Source organism: Anabrus simplex, chromosome 1 (assembly GCF_040414725.1).
Source record: "Anabrus simplex isolate iqAnaSimp1 chromosome 1, ASM4041472v1, whole genome shotgun sequence".
Taxonomy (NCBI): domain Eukaryota; kingdom Metazoa; phylum Arthropoda; class Insecta; order Orthoptera; family Tettigoniidae; genus Anabrus; species Anabrus simplex.
Genome location: NC_090265.1, coordinates 881,692,346 through 881,719,049, shown reverse-complemented (window position 1 = coordinate 881,719,049; position 26,704 = coordinate 881,692,346). Strand labels below are relative to the sequence as shown.

The window sequence follows — 26,704 nt, the reverse complement described above, 5'->3', positions numbered from 1 at the left end:
TTTGGTAGTCATATCTAGCCTTATTGTTCAGTTGGTAGTCATATCCAGCCTTATTGAATTCTGAGAGGTACATCATTCTGTTATGAATTTCAGCCAATGAGAGTGATCTTATAATATTTAGTTATAAAAGTAATTTTTTTTTCCAGATGGGCAAATTGATAGGTCCCTGGGCTTGGCAACACACACATCACTCTCTTGCAAGTAATACGAGGCAAGAATGATGTGATTTACCTTTGGAAATTGTGTAACTTATGCTGCAGTGCATATGGTACAGTCCTGGCCCTTCTTCATAATATTCCTTGTCTGTATTGAGCAGCTATAGCTAAATGGTATGTTATTGTTTGCGTTGATTTTAATATTGATGTCTTGTGTTTCAGAACAGTTTAAAGCTGTGTTATTGCTTCCTGGAGGAGTAGCTACTTTGCTGTTGGAAAGGAATGCTGCATTTGTATCATTGTTTACATCTGCTGTTTCAAACTCTCCAGAAGAACTGTTTGGAAAGCCTGAATTATTTTTCCCTTTGTTGTCAGCTGCATTATCCCATGGTATAAATAAAGCTCTGTTGGATGCTAGCTGTAACCACTACCAAAATCTTCTTAAAAATGCTATTTGCAAACCACATGAAGTTGCAGATTGGATGAAAGACCATGTTGAAATGATCAAACTAATGATGTCTAACTCTATGGGTAAGATTGACTTTTTTCATCGATAATACTTGTGAGCACCAAAATAATTGCAGTATACTTGTAAATAAAATAATGTATAAAGGGACTACTATTACAAATATTAGAACATGGCCATTAATCATTGGGAGGTCATGCTAATACAGCGGAACCTCGATTCTCCGTTTTTGGAGGAACCACGGAAAAAACATACAACACAGGAAAACGGGAAATCCGGGAAAGAATGAACCATCAACAATTTGGCTAAACATCACAAATTTGAAATATGTACAATTATAATCTTACAGACACACCTAAACCAAACCAAACTACAGCCCCTATGGGCATTCCACCTACCAAGCGACCGCTGCTCGGTCTGAAGGTCTGCAGATTATGACATGGCGCATGGTCAGTGTGCCGAATCCTCTCGGCCGTTATTCCAGGCTCTCTAAACTAGTGCCGCCATCTCACCAGTCGATATCCCCTCAATTGAAGATGTTCGTAGAATGAGTGAACCTGGAACCAGCCCTCATATCCAGGTAAAAATGCCTGACCTGGCTGGGAATCAAACCCAGGCCCTCTGGGTAAGAGGCAGGCAAGTTAGACTGCGGGCCTGGCTTCAAACATTAATTACCGGTACGCGACTTAAAAATCTTGAAACTATACATTCAGTTTCACCAGGGAAACTTTGTCTGTTTCCTGTGAAAACTTCTTTCAATTCAGCAACTTTGATCAAACTCTTCTAAAAATCTAATAACAGTAACGCCAAGCCAAACAACAATCGACCACAAGTAGTTTGTTATAATTCTCCAATGTAATGAAATAAAGCACACTAGATACAAAAGCGCCCAACATGATGGTGAAATCCCTTATTTTAATCTTCCATTGTAGTTTGATCACCGATGTACTATTCATAGACAGTTTATGGAAATCTTGTACCGCGTAAATTAGGCCTGCATCGACTTTTAAAGGTTATGGTAAACTCGAGAATATGGTTTTGAATGTAAGTATCAATTCTCAAAAGTTCTCAAATGCATTATATTCAATTCTGCCCATCACTAATTACAATCAAATTGGGAAGAGAAAAATGCCATCAAAACTTCAGAAATTACGGTTATTCATGACCTTGAAATCAGCTGGAAAGAGCGCTCGCTGTACGAGTCGGTACGAGTGTGAAATAATACAAACTTTTTAAATGTAACGTGCACAAATTAAACGGCTGTGGTTTTTATAACATTTTTACGCATAAATGTGAAATTCCCTGTCTTATGTTAGGACCAAAACAGTAATAGGCAATCCCAAAACTTCCCATGGCTTTATGTATGTAAGGTGCAAATTCTGTTCTGGTCTCGGTGACATAATCGTATACGATAAATTTAGAATACTATATTTGTGTTACTTAAGGAGCAGTTTCGATTCCTGCCTGAAAACCCAGCGACTATATAGTGCCCTGAGTGAAGTGCCGAAAACCTGTTTGATGAGACAATCGAAAAAATTAAAAAACAAAAAACAAACAAACCATCTAACTCGGGACATAATGTAGACGTTTTGCAAGTACGAACATTTGACGAAACTCATTCCGTCTTCAAGGAGAGCTGTCGAAATGCGCTCTGTCTCCTAATTGTTGTGGCCACTCTCTACTTTATGATTTCCGAGGATTCTCTAACCAGTAGGCCTACCACCCAAATGCGATGCTAAGATGGTCCCTTATGCAAGTTCACCGCCGATCACTTTTACAGTCCAGTACTTCCTCTAATTATCGCAATGACGGAACGTTAACACCAAGATCCGTAAGTATGCCGTATTTTCCTTTTGTGAGACACAGTTTCTTGAAAAATGCGTGATCGAGGATTTAGCGTTGATGGGACTGAAATTTCTGGAAATTTTATCTGGGAAGTCTTTTCTTCGAGGAATGGATAATGCAGGATTTTTACAATGTGATTCAATTAGGATACTCACAGGACCACATCATTTGAACGAATAATATGGGAAAACATAGTTTCCGGGAACGTATAATTGAGGTTCTATATATATTTAATGCAGAATAAAGTCTGCTCAATCACACTGACAATTTTCATAATTTTGATAGGTCTACAACATTTTGTAGACCCCCATTGCTGTGAAGGCTTAGAGGGATTCGTCGTCATAATGGATGGATATGGGGAAATGATTATGATGGGGGAAGGTGGAGACATACCATAAATGCTCCAACCTCGCTGGAGATGGACATAATACCAATATAAATGGTCCTTGGACATCATAAATTTTCCAGCTAACTCATTCCTGGTTGCCAGCGTTTTGCCCCCGTGTGCTAGGTTGGGCTCATCGGTTGGTACCTAGCACACCTACCAAGACGCATGGCTCGTGCATACCGTGGAGGCCTCTGCGTAGGCCACTATACTCCGCACGGCCTTATTTCTAAATTGAAGTTTCGCAAAACAAATGAGCATCGCCAATCCTCTGTTGCCAGCGCGCTACGCCCACGAGAACAGCTGATGCAATACGACCACGGTAAACAGCCATATATAGTAAAATGTAATACCGTACTCAGAAAAACGAATACATACGGAATGAAAACAAATTCATAAAATCTACACTTACTAACAACATCTGACACTAATAAGAGAATATATTATTCAGAATAAAAGAGAACTAGGAAATAACACATCACTCACCGCCAATGGCTGGCACAGGAAGGAGGTTATGGCCTACAAAGGGAACACTCATTGATCTCAGAGTCACTAGAACCCTCCAACAATATGAATAACACATTAATTACTGAAGGAAAAAGCAAAATATTGCAAAGAGTACCGAAGACCATACACTCTGAGCGAGATAGGTTTACCACGTGGCGAATATAAATATTAGAGTTGGCAACTGGGTTTCAAGATCGTGCTCTGGCGATATAAATCAATATGAATGGCAGATTGGGATTGGTTGTATGTCGATGCTTCAGCACATAACCACCAGACAGAGCCAAAATCTGCTAAAACGTCAATTTAGAAGTAGAGCCGTGCGGAGTATAGGTATTTTTTTATTTTCCACCTTGTCGATACATTAGTTGCTTAAGGCAACTTATTGGTTAAAAGTGGTACATGTTTCGTATATTATTAACATCTTCAGCCACATAACACTATTTAGACGAAAAATTCATAAATTGACAAAGTATCGATGCTTTGAGAGAAAGTACCCTTAAAAATAGCATAAGAAGGCTAAATGACAACATTAAAAACAAAATACTCATGAGAAAACATGTACATTCTTTTTACAGTTGAAAGCGGTTGTCATCCTTGACCTTCAACGTCCGCGACCACTAGCCACTGAAGTTGACTGAACCCGGCAAGCGAGACATACGCGTAGCGGTAGCCGGTTATATCTGACGCTCAGTAAAAGTAACAGTTTTATAGGCAGCAAGAATATTTTCCTGGTGGATCGTAATATTGTAGAGACGCATGGAATAGGTATTGCCGGCAAATTTTCAAAGGGTTTTCTTCGGTATTACGATTCCAATTTTAAATTAATGGGCACTAAACCCACGCAAATAAAGAATAATTGTGCAGCCACAAAAAAAAAATATATATATATATATATATATGGCTTAATAACGACAGCCAATGTTCAGCGTCTAAAATGTGTACTGTACAACAAAGGCATTCATATGATTTTACAAAGCACTTTTTGAGCTTATTTAAATTTTTGAAGGAAAAAGTGGGGTTCATCTTGGATTTGGAGAAATACGGTACTATATTTTTTTCAGAATGAAATTAAACTCACGCTGTGACGAAAAATAAAAAACGAGTAAGCTGTAGTGCGGATACAATCCGCGGAAACACAAGTTTTGAACAAACTGATTGCCTTTTCATACCGATTTTAGTGTGTATGGGGGTTCTTCCTACTTTGATACAAAAATAGGATATAACGACAATTCACTATAGTGAGTAAATTTTTTGCCATTATGAATTCTCACTATAACGGACTTCTACTGTATTTCTGGCTAGCCTGATGCTGCAGTTGATTGCCCTTGATGCATGGATGATAACATACATACTACTTTATTGGGTTTAGGATAGTAAGCCAACAGAATTTTGTGTTCATCTAAACAAAATTCTGATGAACCGGCATATCCTTTCTGGGCAACTAATGAGGAAGGTAGTATCTCTCTTTTTTAATATTGATGATACATCAGCGTGAGATTTAGAAAGATATGTAAACTTAAACACACATCACCATGCGTAAACTCGCGTTAAAGCTAATCACTCGTAAAATTTATGATCGCAACTCAGTAACGGTGCACCCATATCATCCATGTCTGTTGCTTACAGAATAGTGGGGAGTGAGGGAGGAAGGTACTGAGATGCTTGGCACTATCATGCGGCCCGAATTAGAAAAATAACCGATCACTTTTTCTTGATCGTAAAATTTACGAATGGTTAGCATTCCAGGGTTAAATAATATTGCTTATGTATGCATTACCTTTGCACCGGCTAGTTAGAAATGCGATACATTAGAGTTGGCATTGTTGGCAGCGGGACTTTAGCTGCAGATGTTGGAGGGGTGCATTATGGCAGTGTAACAAAGGTTGTGCGAATTGACCGAGTGGATTTAACTAAGGGGATGTTTACGAGACAGTTGACTTGCTCACAACAGAGTTAAAATAATGCTGTAGGCATATGAATTTCCTGTTGTTACCGAAATACGGGTGAATTAGAAATGCGATTAATTTGAGTCTGCGTTGTTGGTGACGGGACTTTAGCTGCAGATGTTGGAGGGGTGCAGTTGTGTAACGAAGGTCATGGTAAGTGACCACGCGGCATAAATCTAAAGTAGAATATTACGTGACATGTATTCAGGACATAGGATACGCATACGTTTTAACTGTATACAGGTTGTGAAAACTACAGATTAAAATGATGCCGAGAGCTGACACTTGACGTATTGAGTAATAAAAACTGCGGGGTCTCTCAGTTGGCCATAAATGTTGTACCCTGAACTTGAAAGTAGAATGTATACAAGAAGTGGGCAAAAATTCACATAAAAGTAAAATTGAAATAGCTGGAGATTTATTAATTACTTATACTTCATTTTCCAGAGTCATAATAAATAAAAAGAAACTCAGTTTTAGATGAATTTTTAAAAATTGAGTGCAAAATCAACAATGTTGATTACTGTATTTACTTTTCTAGGCGAAGAAAATGGAAAAGAATCTTGCATATAAGAACCCCAACATAATTCGTAAGAGAAGAATAATTCCGCTTCGAAGTGGCTACAAGTCTTATGCAGCTCTGATGACATCATACAAATTTGTGATCAGTTTCGTCCGTATGACCCACGCAATGAAAGCGTGTCGACGTCATGCGGTACATCTGTGTTTCGTAGTTAAGAAACATCCGTCTCCGTAGCGTAGGCCTACTGCAGCTCTGATGACGTCGCACAAATAGGTGAATAGTTTCATGTCCGTCCCGTGCATGTCTGTGTTTTGTAGTTAAGAATGTTTGCCAGAATAATGGTTAGCACAATTACTGTAGCTGCCGTTCTTGGGAGCCTGAATTAAATTCCCGGTACCGTATTGCCTGAGTTGCCTGAGATTTACAAATGGCAGGAAGTTTAACTTGTGGTAAAAATGGTACATGCAATTCCCTTCCACAGGGGGCCTGTCTAAAAAAGAGCTGCGCCACCTCGGGATGAAGAAACTATTTTACTTTAGTTAAATATTCATGGTTGTTGCTACGCTTATTAATGTAGGCAAGCGAGGTCATTAACAAAGTGATCGTTTAATATCTCTGAACTCAGGCCAATATAGAGTTTCTTGGGAGAGAAGTAGGTTTAAAACGTGATAAAAACAATCCAATCATAATTGTTTTACTCGCCAATGTACCTAACAAATAATAATAATAATAATAATAATAATAATAATATTGATTTTGTTATGTCCCCACTTACTATCAATGATTTTTTGAGACTCCAAACAAAACATACTAGGGTTGATGTATCCACAAAGACGCACACAAAATGCTGTCAGTTGGTACACTTTATTTCACCTTAACTTCACATAAACGTACACATAACCTTAATCACTGCTGTCACAAACAAAATATACACATCACCAACTCGCCATTTTAACAATTGCCCATCATTAAGCACACGCCACATGGAAATGGCAACCTTAAAACACAGTTGATACAGTTGACTGCTGATAACATGTCGGTTCAACACAACACGTGGTCACAAGTATACTGCTGTTAAACCATAACTCCAACTAAACAGTAACTAACTCTACCATCAGGACCACCTCTTTATATATGTGCCTGGTCAGGCTTCTAGAAAGATACATTTTCTCGTAAACTCTAGAGTGCTTAAGGCCTAGATATAATGTACAGAATATTCTACCGAGTTCACGTCTACCCAGTACCATTCTGGATGTTACAGTGTGTTTCACAATTCTGTACTGGATTACAAATCATTAATACAGGTAATAATCAATTATATAATATTAATTACAGGTTCTTACATTAGCTAAATTCATATAAATATCTATACACAAATGTTTCACGACATAACCTCACAAATAATGCAATCGAAAACGAATAATGATAATAATAAGTGGATGTACATCACAAGTCATAATAATAATAATAATAATAATAATCATAAAATAATAATAATTCGAGCTTGATACTTGCATTATTTACCCATGGGTGAGAGAATATTGTTTTCGGGTTATATCAGTTTATCACACTTGCGTCAGGGTATGCGTTGATGAAAAATAAGAGGCAACGAACGTACAAAATTAAACATGATAATAAAACGCATTACTGCCACACTTTTCCTGTTATTTAGTTTTATTCTTTCCATCGTGGAACTTGGCACTATTAGGGCAATACCATACCTAACCTAAACAATGCTGTCTATTTTATCTCATTTACAGCTGTTTATGGAAATCCTGATGTGATAAATGTAGAGAACAAGCATGAAATATATTTAAAAATAAGGGTCTGGCTTTCAACAGCCGCACTTATCAAAAGAATGCTTCCAGTCACTATGTGTTAAATTCGGAAATACAACTCGTAACATATGCTAGTTATCAGCTGGTGGTTTGGCACACTTTCAACTACACAGCTTTATTCAGGAGTGGCTTCTGTTACATATACACCAGCTGGGAATATCAGAGACCATCTCCAGAAACCATTTGGGAATAGCTTCACACAGTTTGGACTCTATAGTCTGGAAATAAACTATTTTTTAAAAGTTCAAAAAGACGAGACCACGATCGCTCTCGGTCTTGATTGCAATGCATGGCTGACGAGATGGCAATGAATATGACGTCACTTGGAATGACGACACGCTGGTAGCAGGGAAGTTGGCGGCACAAGACAATTAAAATGAAAGCAGTTATCAGGTTTACTGTGTGGTAGGCTTACTGCTCAACTGACAGAGACAAATGACTGGCCATTGATTATTTTGTATCAATATTGCATAATATGATAATACGATACCCGTATCCCTTTTCTCTACGGGGTCGAGTATGAAGTGAGACGAATCTTCATAGCGAGTTTTTTCAACCATATGCCCTTCCTGACGTTGACCTCATCAGAGGAATTAATGAGATGAAACGAATGACTTGATATGAGTAACTAAAACAGATTATATTTACTTTATATGTAGGCCTAAAAGTCGTGTTCACCATTTATTGACTTTTTATATCAAGAAATACTGCCTTCCAATGAAAATAGCCAGTATAACTCAGATACATTCATAGGTTTGTTAAAGACCAGCTTAGAATGCTTACGTGTACAATATATAGTTCTTTATAGCCTAGAAGTCATGTGTTCACTGCACAAGATTTGAGGTTATCACATATTGGAGACCCCTTTACTGTTTTTGACTGTAAAAGTGGAGAAAAAAAGGGTCTAATACGTGAGTAAATACAGTATTAATGTTGCAAGCCTAATACATTAAAAGTATCATAAATACAAATTTCAATGTAAACTTATATCTGTGTGTCTGTTCTCCATGTCAGGAGTGGCTGCAAGAGGTGTCTGTACTCCATGTTAGGAGCAGCCTAGTATAATTCACTATTCTGAATAACATTCAGAATTGTTATTCAAGGATTTATTCTCTTCTGAAGGTGCCATGTTAGACAGTTGACCATGAGAGGTCTTTTGAAGAAGATTTCCACAGTCTGCAACCATAAATTGCAGAGAAGACAGAATTCGGATTCGATGGGCTGTCATTTAGGTTATTATAATGGATTGGAGCGTATGAAAACCCAACATCCAACCCACACACAAAAAATACAAAAAATTAAACCTAAACAAATCTCATTCTTCTTGACACACAATATTAACTGTCTGGGTCAAACTGGAAAATTAAAGATCATCACTGACATCCAGAACAAACACAAAATTGTAATTGTGGAACTTGAATATATTAGGAACAGCGATCATGACCCTCATTCAATTCTCAATTTTATTTTCAAGGGAGAAGTCTACTCTGGGATGATAAAATACCACAGAAAGCAAAACTGACCCTGTTTAATACCTACTTCATTCCAGTTCTTACATATGAACTCAAAACAAGTACCCTGCTGCATAACAAGACAATTAGTAAAATCCAGTCAACAGAAATTAAATTCATCAGAACAATGAACCAAAAGATCAGGAAGAACAAAATTAGAATGAAGCCAAACAGAAAGAAGGCTGGCTTCAAAATACCAGTTACCGAGTTTTTAGGAAGACACAGGCTACAATGGTTTGGACATGTTATGAGGATGGATAGAACGAGGACAACAAGGAATTACTTTGACAGAGAAGTGAAAGGGGAGAGGCCAACGAATCAATGGATAGACACAGTGAAATCGGAGGTCAGCAAGAGAAATACCAACTGGTAGGACATAGAGGAACAGAAACTATACTTTGACAGGAACAAGTGACAAGCGCTTGTACGAAGGTAGTTCAATATATCGTCCCTGTTTTGCCAAAACGGCGAATGTGACAATGCTCTTCCTATCCATTATTTCCCTTAAGACTGGTCACGCCTTCCAGCCATATATTGATATGCGGTTCATCTTAACAATTTTCGTTGAGTTCATTTTCCTATGTACATGTGTAAAGGAAAATGAGCTTTACTGTACCATATTGAAGGAATGTATGTTTGCATGACATTTACCCACTCCTAGAGTGTGATGTGTTTAAGGTTCATTTTCCTTTACACATGCGCATAGGAAAATGAACTCAACGAAAATTGTTCTGATTGACTGCATATCAATATGTGGCTGGGCGGTGTAACCAGTCTTAGGGGAAATAATGGATAGGAAGAGCTTTGTAACATTCGCCGTTTTGGCAACACACGGACGATATAATGCAACGCATTTTTTTCCTAAAACCAGGTTGGTTTATTGAGGATTTAAATACACCATGTTATCTCCCAATCCTTTTGCTACAACACCCTATTTTTCAACATACTCTGTTCAGTGCTACGACTTTATGCCACCGTAATATGAGGGTCTGTATGCATGCATGGTACCACTCAACCGGTCGATGTTGGAGCCAACATCGAGTTGCATCAATAACTTCCCCATCATCCACGTAGTGCTTCCCACGGAGAGCATCTTTCATGGGGTTCAAACAGATAGAAGTCAGAAGGCACAAGATCCGAGACTGTAGGGTGGATGAGGAAGAACCATCCACTGAAATTTTGTGAGCTGCTGTCGGGTGCGCAGATTTGTGTGAGGTCTTGCGTTGTCTAGAAGGAGAAGTTCGTTTTCATTATTTTGGTCACGAGCAGCTGAAGTCATTTCTTCAATTTCCTTAGAGTAGCACAATACACTTCAGAGTTGAGCGTTTCACCACAAGGGAGGACATCGAACAGAATAACCCCTTCAGAGTCCCAGAAGACCATAGCCATGGCTTTACCAGCTGAGGGTACGGTTTTCAGCGTTTTCTTCAAGGAAGAGTTGATGTGGTGCAACTTCATGGATTGCCGTTTTGTTTCCGGTTCAAAGTTATGAATCCATGTTTCATCACCTGTGACAATGTTTGACAAGAAATTGTCAACTTCAGCCTCATAACGAGCAAGCAATTCCGCACAGTTGTTTCTTCTTTGCTTTTTATGATCTTCCGTTAGGTGTCGAGAAACCCAGCGGCAATAAAGCTTTGAATACTATAACTGGTGCGTCAGTGTGCTAGCACTACCAACAGAGACGTCAAGTTCAGCAGCGAGGTTTTTGGCTGTGATCCGTCGATCCCCTTGAATAAGGCTGTCCGCACATTCCAACTCTGCAGGTGTCACAGCTGTATGCGGGTGGCCAGTACACAGGAGATCAGGCAGGTTTGCTCGACCTTGTTGTGATGATGAAACACACCTCGCCCAATGACTCACCATGCTTTTGTCCACTGCCAGTTCTCTGTAGACATTCTGCAAGCACCTATGAATATCTGTGATACCCTGGCTTTCCGCTGAAAGAAACTCGATAACTGGTCTCCGTTTGGTACACACCTCTGTTACAGGCACTATTTTAAAGGCTAGTTATAGCACTGCCACCTGTCAGAAAAGAATGAAACTGTACAAGACGAAGCGGAAATATTCAAAGACGTCCTAAACAAAATTTCAATTTTTTAAAAAACTGAAATTAGCCAAGAAATAGTATGTGTTGGATGATATATTGAACACCCCTCGTACACCACACCCAGGAAACTGGAAGTGGAAAATGATGATGATGATGATGATGATGATGATGATGATGATGATGATGAAGACCTTATGGAATCACAAGGATACCGAATTTACAAAGCAATCCCAGGAAAACTAGTCAGGAAAAATTGCCCTCAACTTGTTTATAGATTTCTAATAAATTTCAAAATCATTAACTCGGTTATAGAATTTAAATCTCAATCCCCCAGACTTGCAACCCTAACTCTGAAATCTGTAAATCAGACTTACACAATTATTAATGCACATGTTCCCATCGATCAGAAAAATAATACACTAAAGTACAGAGAAGAAACAGAAAAATTCTAGGTGGTGGTGGCGGTGGTGATTGTTTTAAGAAGTACAACTAGGCAACCACCTAAATATAACTTCAAAAAATGAAGGTATTTGCTGAAGAAAGACAAGGGCCACGAAGGGCATGAAAATGAAAGACTCCTTAGGCCTCGACTGCTCTAATACTGTCTGGTTCAGAAAAGAACAAGATTTGACCAAGAGATGTCTGATAGGATAGATGAAAGTGAGGAGTCTGGCAAAGTAAGTGGAAGCTATGCCAGGACTCAGCTAAGGGCCCCTTGGTTGGTAAACCATGCTCCCAAGTTGAGACCCCTGGGGCTGCTTTTAGTTGCCTCTTATGACAGGCAAGGGATACTGGGGTGTCATTCTACCGCCCCCACTCACAGGAAGAGAAATTCCGGGATCTCTTGGATCAAACATTAATCAGTATCTCTGTAGCAAACATTAAAATTCTCCTTGGTGATTTCAATGCTTAACTGGGACAAGAAAGAAGATACCAGGATATAATTGGAAAATGGCCAGCACATAAACAAATAAACAAAAACTGTCAAAGATTGATTGAAATTTGCAGAAACCACAACCTTGTCTCAAAATCAACATGCTTTAAAAGGAAACTCCACAAATTATAAACATGGTAGTATCCTGACTTCAGAAAAGGCGAATGGCAGCTAGATCACATCTTCATGGATAAATATTGTATGTATGTTGGGTATTCAGCCTGAAGGCTGGTTGGATCCTCAACAGGTCCACCGTTAGCTGTCATAGATGGCCTAGGTGTCACTGAAGAGGCGTACTAGGGAAATGAGGAGTGAAGTAGTTTCCCGTTGCTTTCCTCACTGAGCCAGAAGTTCCCATTGCATATCAGTCTGTCAAGCCCACTGAAATGTGTGCACCAACCGACCCTGTGAGCGACATTTTCACACCATTCATAGCAGGGACTGGCTGCATAAGGAATGGCATTACTAGCATCACTCATACCTCAGCCACTTTCATATTGTCAAAGCCAAAGATACGACTGAGACAGGTTAATGAAAGTAACAAATTTATTCTAGCCCATACCAGAAGACATAGTGCACTGTAAACACTACATCTTGCCAGCAAAATATTACCATCGAGAAATCCACAATGTCTATAAAGTCCTAATGGGAGTAGACTCAGGGTCAGACCACTACGTTGTAAAGATCAAATGAGCCGGAGGCTATGAAATTATAACCTGAACCGTTATTTCAAAGATTTTGCCCATCACTGTTGAGGCACTTGTCTCACTGTGACATGAGGCGGTGAATGGCCATTCTGTGAAATTCCTGGGGCTGCATTGTGAATCAGTTCTGAAAGTACTACTTGATGTCGTCCGAGGTGAATCATTTGCCTCTTACAGCCTTCTTTAGCTTACCAAAAATGGCATAATCAGAAAGAAACAGGTCCAGACTGTATGGAGGGTGACTGAGGACCTCCCATTTCAATGTCTGCAAGAGCTCGTTGACTGTGTTTGCTGTATGGGGCCTTGCATCGTCATGGAGTGGAATGATCCCATGGGTGAGCTGTCTTGCTCGTTTCGATTTTATCACTTTAGCAAGGTTGGTCAAGATTTATGAGTATCGCTGCACATTCATCGTTGACCCATGCTACAGCAATTCCATAGGAAGGGGGCCCTTTTTTTGGTCAAAGAAGAACCTGAGCATAACCTTTCCCGCACAGTGCGCGGCCTTTGATTTTTTAGGTGGCGGCATCCCTGTATGCTTCCACTGAAAACTTTATCGTTTTAACTTTTGTTTGAAGTGATGACACCATATCTTGTCTCTAGCGACCACTCGTGACAGGAAATCAATCCCTTCTTTGGCATAGCGCAGCAGATTTTTAACAGAGAGTTCCATTTGACATTCTTCCTGTGCTGGTTGAAGACTATGAGGCACCCATTGGGCAGACACATTTTGCAAAATTTCAGTCTGTCCTTAACGATGGTGTGAACACTTCAAACATTCACTCTTACCTCTGTGACATGGACTGCTACCATAACTCACTGGTCTTGCATAATGAGGGCATCCACCTGTTGGGTAATGGGGTGTGGTATTCCAGACCCTACATCATCGGCCAAGGACATCCATCCTTCCCTGAATTGCTTGTGCCATGCCTTGACCCTTGCATAGGACATGCAGTGCTCTCCGTACTGTTGTACCATTCTTCGATAAATTTGCATTCTCTGCACTCCTTCCACTGTCAGGAAACACAGTACACCCCTTTGCTCTTCTTCTGAAGCCTCCATTTTGCTGTTTTCAGCATAGTGGACGGTTGATGCATGTGCATACTCGCTCTGTCGTCATGTGGGTGTGCGCCCGTGCACCTCTAGCGGCGAGTTTGGGACCTCAGCACTCTTATAGGGACCGCACCCACAGGCAATGACATTACAATCCTTCGGCAGTTTTCAATTTATAGCCCTCCGGCTCATTTCTTTTTGAACTAACCTCATATTACAGCTGGAGGTAACATTCTTTTTTTTTTCTGTCTTCTTTCAAAGTGGTGAGGGACTTTTTCTTTATTTTATTAATAATTTTGTTAACATATTCCTTATTGTATCCATTATTGACTGAATAGTTGTATGTGGTTGAATTCTTTCTTTTAGTCTACATCTAAAAGTGATAGCTCTGTAAATCTTGTAGTAGAAGAATTTTCATTAATGATTCTAGTTATTGTTAAACTACTTCCCCATTTACAGAAAATTTGTGTCTAAATGATCAGCTAGAAAATTGAAGTGGGGTTCATATTTTATGCTTTTTTTTTTTTTTTTAATGGCGAATCTGTACGTGAGCAAAGTGGTAAGTGTGGTACCACTGATTTTTACAAACAGTTCAGTTATGCAAACGTGGAAATCAAATGGTGTACCTGAATAGAAGACTTTTTAAGATTAATGTTCGTAGCAGAAAAAATTTCAGAAGTTTGACATAAAAATGTATTGGACTGAAGACCCAGACTTTTAACCCCTACATTTTTCAAAATCAGTGTCCCATACACACTTTTCTCATTTCTTCATTTCGGTGTTGGCAATCCTAAATGAATACTCTGTACAAGTTTTCTTATGTACAACTATTATAGTTCAGAAGGAAAGCAAAAATGTTTATTAAGTATTTTATAAAAGGTAGGAGAGGAATGAAAATGACCAGGCATCGATACTCATTCAGAGGCCACCCGTACAGATGTAGGATATGTAGAATAATCAGAGTATATAAACTTCATGGTTTTGATCCGTATTGAATTGTGATCACAGTAACAATTACTAAATTAATGTCGTAATGGTCCACCTTTTCAATACTAAAATATGCAATATATTTGAATTATATTACTAAACTAGGGGCTAGTTTTGGCCTTGGCTGTAGTGATGGGACATTCGATTCATTTTACTGAATCGATTCATTTGATTCCGTTCACGTTACTGAATCGATACAGTGATCCGATTCACGGCTCATTGATCACCGCTCCTACTGCGTCTATGTAGTATGTGCTGGTAAGACAGCAGCAACAGCATTCAGTGCTCGCAGCTGCCATCTGGTCTTCATACTATGAACTCCTTTCTTAGAAAAAATGCTAGTTACTCTAATACATCGAAGGTTTCCGGCGACGCAGGTTGGGAAAAGTTAGGATTAGGAAGGTAGCAGCCATGGCCTGAATTAAGGTACAGTCCCAGCATTTCCTGGTGTGAAAATGGGGAAACTACGGAAAACCATCTTAACGGCTGCCGACGGTGAGATTCGAACCCACCATCCCCCGAATGCAAGCGCATAGCCACGCGATATTAACCGCACGACAACTCGCTCAGACATTTTTGAAAATATGTATTTTTCTATCAGCTGAGGATTTTCTTAAATCGTCATATTTTGTATAGGCTACCCGAGATGTACAGTAGCCCGCTGGTTTTCTGATTCAACATACTGTTATTGCGTCTGTCCACATATGATTGAAGTCTTGTGCAACGATGTGACATATGAACTGAGAGAATACTGAGCCATTCTTCCCAATATAAAACAGGTACTTTTGAGTGGTTATGTGGAGTTTAATTGTCAAATGTCAACTAAGTTATAATACTAAGATTCATTAAACTAATAAATAGTATAACCTAATAGCCTACCTACTTACTAGCTACTTCAGAATTATGTTGTGACTACCTTTTTAACCCTCCTCTGCGAACCATGTGACCTTACATGTATTTCAACCATGTGACCTTGACGCGGTGGGGAGGCTTGCGTGTCCCAATGATGCAGATAGCCGAGCTGCAGGTGCAACCATATCGGATGGGTATCTGTTGAGAGACCAGACTAACGAATGGTTCATCGAAAGGGGGGTAGCAGCCTTTCTGTAGTTGCAAGGGCGGCAGTCTAGATGATTGACTGATACGGCCTTGTAATAATACTCAACATGGCTTAGCTGTGTTGATACTGCTACACGGCTGAAAGCAACGGGAAACTACAGCCGTAACTACCTCCCGAGGACATGCAGCTCTCTCTGTATGAATGATGTACTGATAATGGCTTCCTCCCGGGTAAAATATTCCGGAGGTAAACTAGTCCCCCATTCGGATCTCCGGGTGGGGACTACACGAGAGGGGGCGATCATCAGGAAGATGGATACTGACATTCTACGAGTCGGAGCGTGGAATGTTAGAAGTTTGAATCGTTGTGGTAAGTTAGAGAATCTGAAAAGGGAGATGGATAGGCTAAAGTTAGATGTAGTTGGTATAAGTGAAGTACGTTGGCAGGAAGAACAGGATTTTTGGTCAGGCGACTACCGAATTATCAACACGAAATCAAACAGGGGAAATGCAGGAGTTGGTTTAATAATGAATAAGAAAATAGGGCAGCGGATGAGCTACTATGACCAGCATAGTGAAAGAATTATTGTCGTCAAGATAGACACCAAACCAATGCCCACCACAATAGTGCAGGTCTATATGCCTACTAGTTCAGCGGATGATGAAGAAATTGAAAGAATATATGAGGAGATAGAAGATTTAATACAATATGTAAAAGGTGACGAGAATCTAATTGTGATGGGAGACTGGAATGCAGTGGTAGGCAAAGGAAGAGAAGGTAGTACAGTAGGAGAATTTGGATTGGGACAAAGGAACGAAAGAGGAAGTCTGCTGGTTGAATTCTGCACTGATCATAATTTAGTCCTTGCCAATACTTGGTTCAAACACCACAAACGACAGCTGTATACGTGGACGAGACCGGGCGACACTGGAAGGTATCAAATAGACTTCATTATGATTAGGCAGAGATTCAGAAACCAGGTGTTGGATTGCAAAACTTTCCCAGGAGCAGACGTGGATTCTGACCACAACTTGTTGGTCATGAAATGCCATCTGAAGTTGAAGAAATTGAAGAAAGGAAAGAATGCAAAAAGATGGGATCTAGACAAGTTGAAAGAAAAGAGTGTGAGGGATTGTTTCAAGGAACATGTTGCACAAGGACTAAATGAAAAAGCTGAAGGAAACACAATAGAAGAAGAGTGGAGAGTCATGAAAAATGAAGTCAGTAGGGCTGCTGAAGAAATGTTAGGAAGGAAGAAAAGATCAACTAAGAATCAGTGGATAACTCAGGAGATACTAGACCTGATTGATGAACGACGAAAATACAAGAATGCTAGAAATGAAGATGGCAGAAAAGAATACAGGCGATTAAAGAATCAAGTGGATAGAAAGTGCAAGGTAGCTAAGGAAGAATGGCTGAAGGCGAAGTGCAAGGATGTCGAAGGCTGTATGGTCCTGGGAAAGGTAGATGCTGCATACAGGAAAATCAAGGAAGCCTTTGGAGAAAGGAAATCTAGGTGCATGAATATTAAGAGCTCAGATGGAAAGCCACTTCTAGGGAAAGAAGATAAAGCAGAAAGATGGCAGGAACATATCCAACAGTTGTATCAAGGTAATGATGTAGATAATTTGGTTCTGGAGCATGAAGAGGCTGTTGATGCTGATGAAATGGGAGACCCAATTTTGAGGTCAGAGTTTGACAGAGCTGTGAGTGACCTAAATAGGAACAAGGCACCTGGAATTGATGATATTCCTTCTGAATTACTGACTGCCTTAGGAGAAACCAGCATGGTAAGGTTATTTCATTTAGTGTGCAGGATGTATGAGACAGGAGAAGTCCCATCCGATTTTCGGCAGAATGTTGTTATACCTATTCCCAAGAAAGCCGTTGCTGACAGGTATGAAAACTACCGCACCATTAGTTTAGTATCTCATGCCTGCAAAATTTTAACACATATTATTTACAGAAGAATGGAAAAACAAGTTGAAGCTGAGCTGGGATCAGATCAATTTGGCTTCAGAAGAAATGTAGGAACACGTGAAGCAATCCTTACTTTACGACTGATCTTAGAGGATCGAATCAAGAAGGACAAGCCCACGTACATGGCATTCGTAGATCTGGAAAAGGCATTCGATAATGTTGATTGGAACAAGCTATTTATGATTCTGAAGATGATAGGGACCAAATACCGAGAACGAAGAATTATCTACAACCTGTATAAAAATCAGTCTGCAGTGATAAGAATCGAGGGCTTTGAAAAAGAAGCAGCAATTCAGAAAGGAGTGAGGCAAGGCTGCAGTTTGTCCCCTCTCCTTTTCAATGTTTACATAGAACAGGCAGTAAAGGAAATCAAAGAGAAATTTGGAAAGGGAATCACAGTCCAAGGAGAGGAAATCAAAACCTTGAGATTTGCTGATGATATTGTTATTTTATCTGAGACTGCAGATGATCTCGAGAAGTTGCTGAATGGTATGGATGAAGTCTGGGGTAAGGAGTACAAGATGAAAATAAATAAGTCCAAAACAAAAGTAATGGAGTGCAGTCGAACGAAGGCAGGTGATGTAGGAAATATTAGATTAGGAAATGAAGTCTTAAAGGAAGTAGATGAATATTGTTACTTGGGTAGTAAAATAACTAACGATGGCAGAAGTAAGGAGGACATAAAATGCAGACTAGCACAAGCAAGGAAGAGCTTTCTTAAGAAAAGAAATTTGCTCACTTCAAACATTGATATCGGAATTAGAAAGATGTTTTTGAAGACTTTCGTGTGGAGCGTGGCATTGTATGGAAGTGAAACATGGACGATAAGTAGCTCAGAAAGAAAGAGAATAGAAGCTTTTGAAATGTGGTGTTACAGAAGAATGCTGAAGGTGAGATGGATAGTTCGAATCACGAATGAAGAGATACTGAATCGAATTGGTGAGAGGAGATCGATTTGGCTAAATTTGACGAGAAGAAGAGATAGAATGATAGGACACATCTTAAGACACCCAGGACTTGTTCAGTTGGTTTTTGAAGGAAGTGTAGGTGGTAAGAATGGTAGGGGTAGACCAAGGTATGAATATGATAAACAGATTAGAGCAGATGTAGGATGCAATAGTTACGTAGAAATGAAAAGGTTAGCACATGATAGGGTGGCATGGAGGGCTGCATCAAACCAGTCTATGGACTGATGACTCAAACAACAACAACCTTTTTAACACTGCAAATAAATCCATCTATTATTTAAACCTCCCTGTAAGAAGTGGACAGTGAATGCTAATGGGTATTATTTTTAAATGAGCTGAGCTCGAGAGTCCATTATAGCATACGATTCTTTCAGTGTAGCATGGCTCACTGTATGTCTCGCTGCAGTGAGCCGATAAGGAGCCGTGTGTATCTTGTGTCTTACTGAGCCGGCTCGTTCACGATTCTTTCGGTGTGCCATGGCTCACTGTATGTCTCGCTGCAGCGGAAGTTCAGCTCTCCGCGTGTCCAGTGAGCCGATAAGGAGCCGTGTGTATCATGTGTCCCACTGAGCCGCGCTCGTTCACGATTCTTTCGATGTGCCATGATTCACTGTCTCGCTGCAGCGGAAGCTCGGCTCCCCGTCAACGTCCAGTGAGTGCGCCACTCAGCACTGTCCGCTGGGAGTAAGCTGAATCGTGTGCCGTGAGCTCGCTGTTCCTGTGAATCGATTCACTCGGACACTTGAATGAATCTATACACTGCTTCGAATCATGCATTCAGTAGCCAACACTACTTGGCTGGCCATCTTCAGCCTTAATGTAATACATCTAATCGTCATCAATGTCCCACTCCTCTGGCCTGTGTGTGGTTTACGAGCCTCCTCCACTTCTCTCTGTCCTTCCCCTTTTCCTACTCCCATTACTTCCGCCACATCCAATCCAGCTTCTCTAATGTCCTTCCAAATCTGATCCATCCAACTTCTTCTCTGTCTCCCAGCTGGTCTCTTTCCCTTAACTTGTCTTTCCAATTCCTTTCTTGCTACCCGTTCCTTTCCCATTCTTTTTACAGAGGTGCCAACTATTATGGATTGTCCGTAATTATTATGGATTTCACCTAACAATTATGGTCAAAGGGGAAATTATTACGGAAAAGCTGACAATCACGAAAAAATAATTTTTACGGAAAAAAGAAATGAATGAAAAATGTTCAATCCTTTCGAGCCTTTCTCTAAAATCATCCTCGTTTCAATGCTTGTTAGTTGGCAACGATACGATACTTATTCTATCGTGACTTCCTTTTGCTACCCATAAGCGTAGTAAAATTCATTGTGAATGAAGGAGCTCAGCTGCTCTTCTCCTTCAGTAATGTTGTTGTATTTGCTGTATTAAGTGTACCTGACAGTTGACAGAGAGATTGAGAAAGAAGTGAGGCCTACATTAAGCACATCACACTGGAATCGCTTATGGTTCAGAAGACAAAAATGCCATCACAGTGGGAACGATGCTTCAAGAAAAACTACACTTGAAAATCTGCTGCTGCGTGAGAAAAGGCTACAAGGAATGTTTTATGAAAGGACTAACAGGTTGTGTGCAAATGTTATTATGCAATTGTGCATTATGATATACTTTCGGATAGATTGCTAGAGGGAAGAGCAAAAGGGGTGTCATTATCGAGAAGAAAGCAGCATTCTTTGGACTTGACTTGAAATTTTTGTCAGGGGCGGAGGGGCAATTGCTGATAATCCACTTCAAAGGTTGGCACCTCTTTTTTTTACATGTCCGAACCATCTCATTCTTGCTTTCTGTACCTTCTGTACTAATGGTTCTATATTCAGCTCTTCTCTGATTTAATATTTTGAATTCTATCTCTTCTTGCCTTTTTAACTGATATTCTTAAAAATTTATTTATTTATTTATTTATTTATTTATTTATTTATTTATTTATTCATTCATTCATTCATTCATTCATTCCCCTTTGGGTGGGGGACGCAGACAAAGAATACACCCAGAGTATCCCCTGCCTGTCGTAAGAGGTGACTACAAGGTGACCAAGGGATGATCAAATTAGAACTATGAGACTTGTAATTAGTACCACCCCGCGGGGAAAACCATGGGTCGCTTTTACTTGCGCATAGTACTACTATGTTAGGTACAAAATAGGTTTGTGATTAGTGGCAACAGAGTGGGCTGTCAGCTTTTACAGTACCTGTGGTTTGTACCACTATATGAGCGACACCCTGGTTCTGGCTTGCCTATGATTAGTACTCACTATATGAGGAACACCACGGGATAGTACGAGTCCCAATGGTTAGTACACTTATGTGATGAACACCATAAGTTTTGCATTTCCTGTAAATGGCACTGCAATGTGCAAAACACCATAGGTCTGTGTTACATGTGCGAATTTCATTACCTGTGAATAGTACCATAATGTGTGGAATACCGACAGTCTACACTACTTTTGATTAGTACTGCAACATCACAAATACCATAGTTCTACTTTCATAACAATAAGTACCATTATGAAAGGCCGATGACCTGGATTATGGACCCCTAAAGACTACAAGCATCATCGATTCAGTATTGTACTATAGAAGCAGTCCATTGGTCAGCAATACTATTGGTTAACGGTAGTTTCTGGGAATGTGGGGCATTGCAGTTTGGATCCACTGATTGTTTCAAATTCATATCCATCCATTCATTCTTCGTCCTCACGTTTTAAATTCTGGTCAATGGAGGATATTGGAGTTTTAAATTGTCATTACATTTTGTCTCATTTCCTGCCATTAGGGGCCGATGACCTTGATGTTAGGCCCCTTTAAACAACAAGCATCATATTTATTTATTTTATTTTATTTTTATTTTATTTTATTTCAGATGGAGACACTTGCAAGCAGATCTGTAAAAAAGTTTTGAAGAAGTATGTGAAATATGATAGATGTGACCCACTTGTCCTTACTTTGATGGAGACTGTCTTTAAGTGTGGTCAGACAGATGGTATAGAACTAGTATATTTGGACCAGTTGGCAAAATGTTTGGAGGCTGGTGAAGATCCATCTGAAGTGTGTCAGCACTTGATAAACTGTGTAGATTCCAGCTATGCATGGCTGCAAGTGAGGCATAGCGAAACATGGAGCACACTTCCAGCACACATGCTTCGCCTTGGCATGGCGAAAGGTGGTCGTCCCATATTATTAACTACTCTCTCCAAGGTTATTGGCAAAATGCTTGGTGATAATGACAGGAATGTATCAAAGGAAATGAACTTCATTTTTGAAATGGTCTTGTCTCATTCAGAGTTTCTCGATGTGATGTTGGGGCCTGACTCAGACAGAAAACGTTAGTACCTCTCTTAATTTTTCATGTAATTAAAATTTGTGGTAAATCTTTAGGTTGTTATATTTTGTTTATACTAGGCCAGGAAAACATACCTTCAAAATAATTTCAAGTTCATTGTATTCTCTGAAATTCATATATACCATGATTGTGAAGCTGTATTTCGAAGTGTTCCCTGAACTGGACCTGGTTTTTTTTTTTTTTTTTTTTCACTGATCACTAGGTTCCAAGATCAGACACTATAAAACCATACCTCTCCCGAAGCCACTTACGCTTGTGAAACTTTGTTCCAAATTTAAAACAAAAGAACTAATCAACTCCTCAACACTGAAAGAAGAATCATCAGAACTTGCATAAATTAAAAATACCATGTTGAAGGAGTCTGGAGAATCTTTCCTAATGAAACTGTCTATCAAGAGATTAGCCCAATCACCAGCACAGTGAAGAAGAAAAGAATCTCGTATTTCTTTCACATCTTGCGATTGCCAGAAAACTGGATTTTATAACTAGTGGCGAGAAATCATGGAAAGAAGACAACACAGTGCATCCACGAAATTCAGCAATATCTCAGAGTAGTTGGACTCCAGATAGCAGATGCAGAGAACAAACTTAAAATTAACACCCTTCTTAAGACTCCCAAATTTTCAGCAGAAATGACACAGAAGGGCTGTAGCAATTTCAGACAAATTGAGAAAATCATGATCAGAATGAATGAAAAAGTACTGGGCAGATGACAAGAATCAAGCAGTAGAACCTTCAAAGAAAAAATGAATGTGGAATGACTCAGGTGGTCCAATGTGGCCAATAAAGTTAATAACAATTTTGCTAATCAGCCAACTAGGGATCATGGTGAGTTTCATAATACATTTTAGCATTTATTCAATTTTCATTTGATCCAGTAGGTTTTCATTAGCTCACTGTGTCGAGCATGGTATTTATCCGATCACTTTGCACCAGATGTCCATTTCTCATCCTGAAATTCTAAATCATTAAAAGTGCATTTTGTCCATCGAGAGTAATCCATCCTTCATAGGTGGCTGTTGAAGCATGCTATTGTACTAATAATAATAATATTATAATAGGCGAAACTGAGGTGGTGGAATTGTTCCAGAAGCCAATGATATTTTTTCTTATCTGTTAGTTAAGGATTAAAAATTAACTGAGTCGAAACTGAAAAGAGATGGCTTCACATATTTACAAAGAAAGCCAATGACACAGAGTTTTTCAATTTAAACACTTTTGAAGGCCGCTCGACTTAGCTGGGATAGAACCTGCTAGCTTGGGAACGGAAGGCCCATTGCTGACTGACTGTCCTGCTGAAGTTGGCATATGATTATGAAGAAATGTTGATAATATAGGGGAAAATACAGTTGAAATTAAAATCTAATCTGAAAACTTAATTTTACATATTTTTTCAGTATAATATGAGGGGCCAATTACTAACTGTGTTAGATATTTTTTGTTCAATTTTCTAATCACTTAAACTGAATGTTTTGTGCTCACTCAGTTAGCTTTTTTAATCACTGCCATATTTGTGAGAGAGAAAGACATTTTTATAGGATAACTTAGCCCGAAAGGAATTGGTCAATACTGCTACTTATGAATAGCATGAACAAAACATACTGTAAAAGAAATGTGTCAGTTTTGAACATAAGGTACTGTTAATTATTATATTATCAAATTATGTAATTTTCAGGTGGCATGGTGGAACTTATGCTTGCACTTGCCAAGAATAATCCTGCTGTGTTGCGGACCAAACATGTTCCAATAATTCTAGGTGCATATGGAGCAACTCTGTCCATTACAGATCAGATTTTGTTACAGGTTAGTTGTCATTAAATCTGTCTCGTAATAGATATAGTAAGTTGTTTGTACTGTACATGTATGTATATTTAATTATACCATATAGGCCTGAATAAGATTGCCTTGCATATACACTGACTGACAGAGCAAATGCAACACAAAGAAGGAGTGGTTCGAAAGGGATGACAGTTGGGGAAAAAACAGAGACGGCACGGACGAATAATTAATGTTTATTTCAAACCGATATGCAGGTTACACAATGCGCACGGCATCGACTCAGTGGGATGTAGGACCACTGCGAGCGGCGATGCACGCAGAAACACTTCGAGGTACAGAGTCAATAAGAGTGCGGATGGTGTCCTGAGGAATGGTTCTCCATTCTCTGTCAACCATTTGCCACAGTTGGTCGTCCGTACGAGGTTGGGGCAGAGTTTGCAAACGGCGTCCAATGAGATCCCACACGTGTTCGATTGGTGAGAGATCCGGAGAGTACGCTGGCCACGGAAGCATCTGTACACCTCGTAGAGCCTGTTGGGAGATGCGAGCAGTGTGTGGGCGGGCATTATCCTGCTGAAACAGAGCATTGGGCAGCCCCTGAAGGTACGGGAGTGCCACCGGCCGCAGCACATGCTGCACGTAGCGGTGGGCATTTAACGTGCCTTGAATACGCACTAGAGGTGACGTGGAATCATACGCAATAGCGCCCCAAACCATGATGCCGCGTTGTCTAGCGGTAGGGCGCTCCACAGTTACTGCCGGATTTGACCTTTCTCCACGCCGACGCCACACTCGTCTGCGGTGACTATCACTGACAGAACAGAAGCGTGACTCATCGGAGAACACGACGTTCCGCCATTCCCTCATCCAAGTCGCTCTAGCCCGGCACCATGCCAGGCGTGCACATCTATGCTGTGGAGTCAATGGTAGTCTTCTGAGCGGATGCCGGGAGTGCAGGCCTCCTTCAACCAATCGACGGGAAATTGTTCTGGTCGATATTGGAACAGCCAGGGTGTCTTGCACATGCTGAAGAATGGCGGTTGACGTGGCGTGCGGGGCTGCCACCGCTTGGCGGCGGATGCGCCGATCCTCGCGTGCTGACGTCACTCGGGCTGCGCCTGGACCCCTCGCACGTGCCACATGTCCCTGCGCCAACCATCTTCGCCACAGGCGCTGCACTGTGGACACATCCCTATGGGTATCGGCTGCGATTTGACGAAGCGACCAACCTGCCCTTCTCAGCCCGATCACCATACCCCTCGTAAAGTCGTCTGTCTGCTGGAAATGCCTCCGTTGATGGCGGCCTGGCATTCTTAGCTATACACGTGTCCTGTGGCACATGACAACACGTTCTACAATGACTGTCGGCTGAGAAATCACGGTACGAAGTGGGCCATTCGCCAACGCCGTGTCCCATTTATCGTTCGCTACGTGCGCAGCACAGCGGCGCATTTCACATCATGAGCATACCTCAGTGACGTCAGTCTACCCTGCAATTGGCATAAAGTTCTGACCACTCCTTCTTGGTGTTGCATTTGCTCTGTCAGTCAGTGTAATATGGCCCTGAATAGATGGAAGGTAATACAAGAAAGCTTAAATAATGAATGTTATTACAACTTACTCAACTGAGATAATTTAATAAGCCCTAATGTATCTAAGAACAAAAGTTTTATTTCAGTATAAAATGATCCTGGCCTTTCCTCAGTTTTATTATTTAATGTTGATAGATGACCAAATCTATTGGCATATTTTGCTGGTAGGTATTGTGCGACTTCATAAATACAGACCTGTATCCTGCACCATTTGTTTACATCACCCCAGGCTTGCCTTAAATTCAATTACCAGAACTTTTAACTCGCATGCCATCTCCAGTTCCTTTACTGTATTTTAATAACTCTGTGACTTATTGGATAACCTCGATTTTGTTTCTCCTGCACGAATCCAGTATAAAGCCTATCACTTCCATTCAGTCATCCTTTCTTCGATCCTCTGAATGCTTCTCTTTCCATTAGCATCCTGAGGCAACAGCTAGAGAAGCTCTCTTAAATGTAACATCTGTCCATTGAATAATGCATGAAATGTGCACATAGTGGTGTGAAATATTACATGGCTAGACACTACAGAAGTTATGGCACAATATCGAAGTAGAAGGCCATCATTAAGGTCATAGCAGACAGATGAATTGCAACCCATACCAGCCGGTAAAGGACATAGCCACGATCAACAGTGGGGTCCTACAATAAAGGCAGCTATGTTAAAAGTACATGGTGTAGCCGGTATGTTCCAAAACCTACATCATTTAAGGTATAGAGAACTGTGTTATTTAACATAGCTAGGATGAACGGAATTAAAGATGATGTTCATTTCTTTAAAAATCATTACATTTAATAATCTTTGTCTGGCCATAGTCATATTCTGCCAACATCATACATTACACTCAGAAACAGTGAACATTTTTACAGCATGTACATTGATAGTACATTTTGCCTTATGTAAGACTCACATTTTGAAGCTTACATCATATATTCTCTTATTTAACTAAGTGACAAATGCATTCTCCTTTCCACACAGTTTGCAGTGACTAGAAATGTGACCAAAATTGAATACGTTAATGTGACAATGCCAATCAATAGATCCTAAGCCATAAATAGGGAAA

General features: G+C 40.0%; 1 protein-coding gene across 4 annotated transcripts in view; it reads left to right on the top strand.

Annotated features, from left to right (window-relative positions):
* LOC136857679 (nucleolar pre-ribosomal-associated protein 1) overlaps positions 1-26,704 on the top strand; it is a 404,999-nt gene that overhangs the window by 297,711 nt on the left and 80,584 nt on the right. For 2 of the 4 annotated variants that reach the window (XM_067136525.2, XM_067136528.2), the window contains 3 exons: positions 378-686; positions 21,790-22,251; positions 23,945-24,072. In XM_067136525.2, the coding sequence (XP_066992626.2) occupies positions 378-686; positions 21,790-22,251; positions 23,945-24,072 (899 nt within the window). The remainder of the gene's footprint in view (positions 1-377; positions 687-21,789; positions 22,252-23,944; positions 24,073-26,704) is intronic. The other 2 variants (XM_067136526.2, XM_067136527.2) reach the window with 2 other exon arrangements.